The 3,876-nt window shown below is 27.3% G+C and overlaps 1 protein-coding gene across 1 annotated transcript; it reads right to left on the minus strand.

Annotated features, from left to right (window-relative positions):
* Positions 1–1,276: 1,276 nt before the first annotated feature.
* On the minus strand, positions 1,277–1,600 carry LOC106754468 (late embryogenesis abundant protein D-29-like). The gene has a single exon (XM_014636483.1). It carries the CDS (start codon positions 1,598–1,600, stop codon positions 1,277–1,279), a length of 324 nt encoding a protein of 107 aa, XP_014491969.1.
* Positions 1,601–3,876: the final 2,276 nt, after the last annotated feature.

The following is a 3,876-nucleotide window of genomic DNA, read 5'->3' on the forward strand; positions in this document are numbered from 1 at the left end:
TGGATGGTGTGGCTATTGCAAACAAGGTGTATAAGTGTGAAGGTATCAAAGGGCTCTCTTCTTTCTTTCTTTTTTCTCTCCCTTTTTTTTTTTACTATTATTCGTTTTTTTATTTTGTTTTTGTCATTATTTTATTAATAATTTTCTAATTTTTAATTTTTGTATTTTTAGTTAACTTTTAAAACTAAAATTAATTTTGTTAATGTTTTAGAATTTTTAAATAAACTTTTATATCACCCCTTTTTATTTTTGGAAATAAATTTTATTCATCCTAACGAAATTAGATGCTGACCTATACTAAACAAGTTTGTAAAATTTAGTTAAATTTAAGTTTTATTTCTAATATGTATTAGAATTTATTTTAATAAAATTTATTAAATATATTGTATTACTCACCATTAGCCTTTTATTTCTACATAATGTAAATATATTTTTTCATCAAATTAAGTTTAAAGTCTAATGTTTAAAGTTTATTGATTCTTATCGTAATGAGATATGTTAGATATATATTATTTTTTATAGAACTTTCAAAACGGGCTACTTATTCCTATCCGGATCGACCTATTAAAGATTGGTTATTTAGTAAGTCAATCTAATCCGATTAATTTATTAGTGAGTCAAACAAATTCGGTGGATGAAGAAAATATTTTTTAGAGTTTCATAAAATAATAAATTAATAAAATAAAATTAGGTGGGTTAGTGAGTTAATCCGACTCATCACGGATTCAATTCGAATGAGTCAGATTTAAATGACCCGAGTTAAAAACATCAATTTTAAAACTTGTATTAAAAATAGTTACAAATCTTATGCAATTCAATTTTATATATTAGACTCCACATTAAACTTCACCCAAATGAACATCATTGTTTTGTTATAATTCAATTCACCTATATTTTCCTTCCACGCTGTTTGTTCCTCCTCTTCCACAATAGTAAAAGTTTCTTAATTAGACATATAAAAAAAAAAAGAAAGGAACAAACATACATAATTGCATAATAATTCATGTCTCCAATACATTTTAACTTATATATATTTATATATGGAATATTGCAAAATGTGTAATTAATATCTTTATGTGGTAGCCTCATAACCAACCACCTTTTCCCAATCCCAAGAAAAAAAAAATAGAAAAACTGACTCGTTACACTGATTCTGATGTAACGGTAGACACATTTCTAAAACTTTCCATTAACAACATAATAGAATAGAAGTTCTTCGTAATCCATTACTTAGTCACCCTCGCATCCTCCTTCTCTTACTTAGGATTGGAGCTTATCATTTTGATTTTGGCTTGTCATCTCTTTCCAATCCCAAACCACCGGAAATTTTACTGTAAGCCCACTGAGCAAAAGACTCGGTCTTTTCGCCGATACCTTCGACGGTGGGAGTGGCGGCATTAACAGCGGGTGCGGTAACTTCCTTGGCAGATTGGGCAGCTGATGAGGCAGTGTCTTGGGCAGCTTTGACCGTTGGGGCGGCGGCGTCCTTAGCGTCCTTTGCAGTGTCTTTGGCGCTTTCGAGCACATCGCCCCAAGTTGTTCCGATGCACACGGCTAGGCACACCACCACGACAACGAACTTCAAGTTTTGGGTGTTCATGATGTTATGTTCTTCAAATCTATTGAAAAGGTTGTGTTTTATTCTTTGTCTGATTTTTTTGCCCGTAATTATTATGTTTTTACTAAGCACGGTGTTTATTACTGAGTGATTCATTCATTCTTATAAGCACCTTGTGACAACCTTCAAACTCAGAAAAACAATGAAGGCGTATTGATAGGTGTGGAGTAAAATACACAAAGTATTTCAACCACATATTATAATATGTTCAATGTTCTAAATCAAGATAATACTAATATTACTGATGATCATAATCCATCCAAATTCGTTTCAACTTCCAAGAAATTATAGCCTAAAATTGTTCTACTTTTTTCTAAATTATTTAGTGACATTAAACTCATGATAGATCCAAAGTGAAATACTATAATCCTAATTAGTAAATGACTACAAATTTACAAATAATTTAGGATACCCACAACAAATAATATGATACTCACTCTCACTCTGTTAATAAATGGATGTTAATTTTAGTCGTTCTTGTTATTTGTGGGTTTGCATGTATTCATATTTTTATTACGAAGGTCCTTATTCAAAATCTACCTTCAATTTTTTAGTGAAGATATGCTTAATTGTGGGAAATTCATTTTTCTTTGTTGACATTGGAGAAGAGAACATGTTATTCTATGAAACATGAAAATTGTGTTAGAAAGATCTCACATATTCTCATGTGATATTTCCAGTTATTCTATCTTATAAACTTATTGTGCATACATATTATTAGAGAAACACCATGGTTGAAGAGATGATAATATTAGGTATTATTAGAATCTTATTTATCAAAATTATTTTTTAAGATTGACTTTTGGAATTCATTATTATTGTGAATTGATTAAATTGCTTGTGTAATTAATATATTAAGTTGAATGTATTTGTAGGTTAATTTGATATATAGTGTACTTAGTTTTCATTTTATGTTTTGTTTTCTTGGAATCTATTAATTATGGTCAAATGCATAGGTTGGTGATATTTGATAAGTATTTTAATTTATTTAATAGTTTGTCTTGATATTAATTTATGTAATGCATGGTTAGAAATATCCCCATTAATAGTTATATCTATTATTACATATATTGATTATATTTTATTATAAATAAAATTTAAGCATGTAAGGTTTGATAATTAACAGAATCCAAATATGTGTGACTCATGAATTGTCTTTGTAGTATTTGAAATCTTATTGTGAAAGAATGAAAATCTGTTATAACTAATATAAAATTTAAAGTTTTATATCCTTTACTCACACGTGATTATAAAATTTTACATAATTAAATTTAAATATATTTGTACAAAAACTTGACTTACACTTTCCAGTTAAGACAACGTCACTCTCCAAAGTGAGTTTACCATCTTCAAGAGTGTTTTTTTTTTTTTTTTTTATGGGTGACGCATGTTGTTAATGGTTGATGGTTCCATAAAAGGTATGTTTTGGACAATCCATTGTGCATCAAGAACCTATCTGGGTGTTTCCATTAGAGGAGGTCAATTGTCTTAGCTCTTCTAAGAAAAAAAAAAAGTCTCGTAATAGTTTACAAAGGCTAAACGGTGACGTTGTAGGATATTATTATTCTTTGTTTTATTTAAAGATATTTAATTATTATGATTATTTTTTTCATATAATTGTATTAATATCATATATTTATATGTTAAAATATTTTTTTTTCTTTATCAATTTTATAATATTTTATTTTATTATGTGTAATTTGTTAAAACTCTAATGTTAAAATATAAAACCAAGGGTTTAAAAATTAAATAAAAGATATATCTTTTTAGAAGACATATTTTTATTCAATTGTAAAATGTGAATTTATACAGTAATAAATTGAACAAAATTATTAGAATAAATTAAGTGATTTGTTAATGTAACTAAATATATATATATATATATATATATATATATATATATATATATATATATATATATATATATATATATATATATATATATATATATATGGGGTCTGCTAACTTGCGTACGTCTGTTTTTCTGGTACATTTTAGCAATGTGTACTGGGTTTCAGTAGACAAAAATACCCTTATATCATGAATTCTAAGTTTTAATATTAAGGATATTTTAATAATTTCCATTCTCAAAAATAAAAAACGAAACTCCCAAACCCTTACCCACCTCTCTCATTCCTCTCAACCCTTTGTCTTTCATCTCTTTCACTCCAACCTTTTCTCTGTCATCCCTACTCTAGCCCCAATTGAAAAAAATCAGAAACACTTGCCTTATTTTAATAATTTTCATTCTCAAAACT

Source organism: Vigna radiata, unplaced genomic scaffold (genome assembly GCF_000741045.1).
Source record: "Vigna radiata var. radiata cultivar VC1973A unplaced genomic scaffold, Vradiata_ver6 scaffold_288, whole genome shotgun sequence".
NCBI lineage: Eukaryota > Viridiplantae > Streptophyta > Magnoliopsida > Fabales > Fabaceae > Vigna > Vigna radiata.

Bases quoted from the DNA above. Each gene is read 5' to 3' on its own strand.
- LOC106754468 (XM_014636483.1), bottom strand. From the start codon at position 1,600: ATGAACACCCAAAACTTGAAGTTCGTTGTCGTGGTGGTGTGCCTAGCC.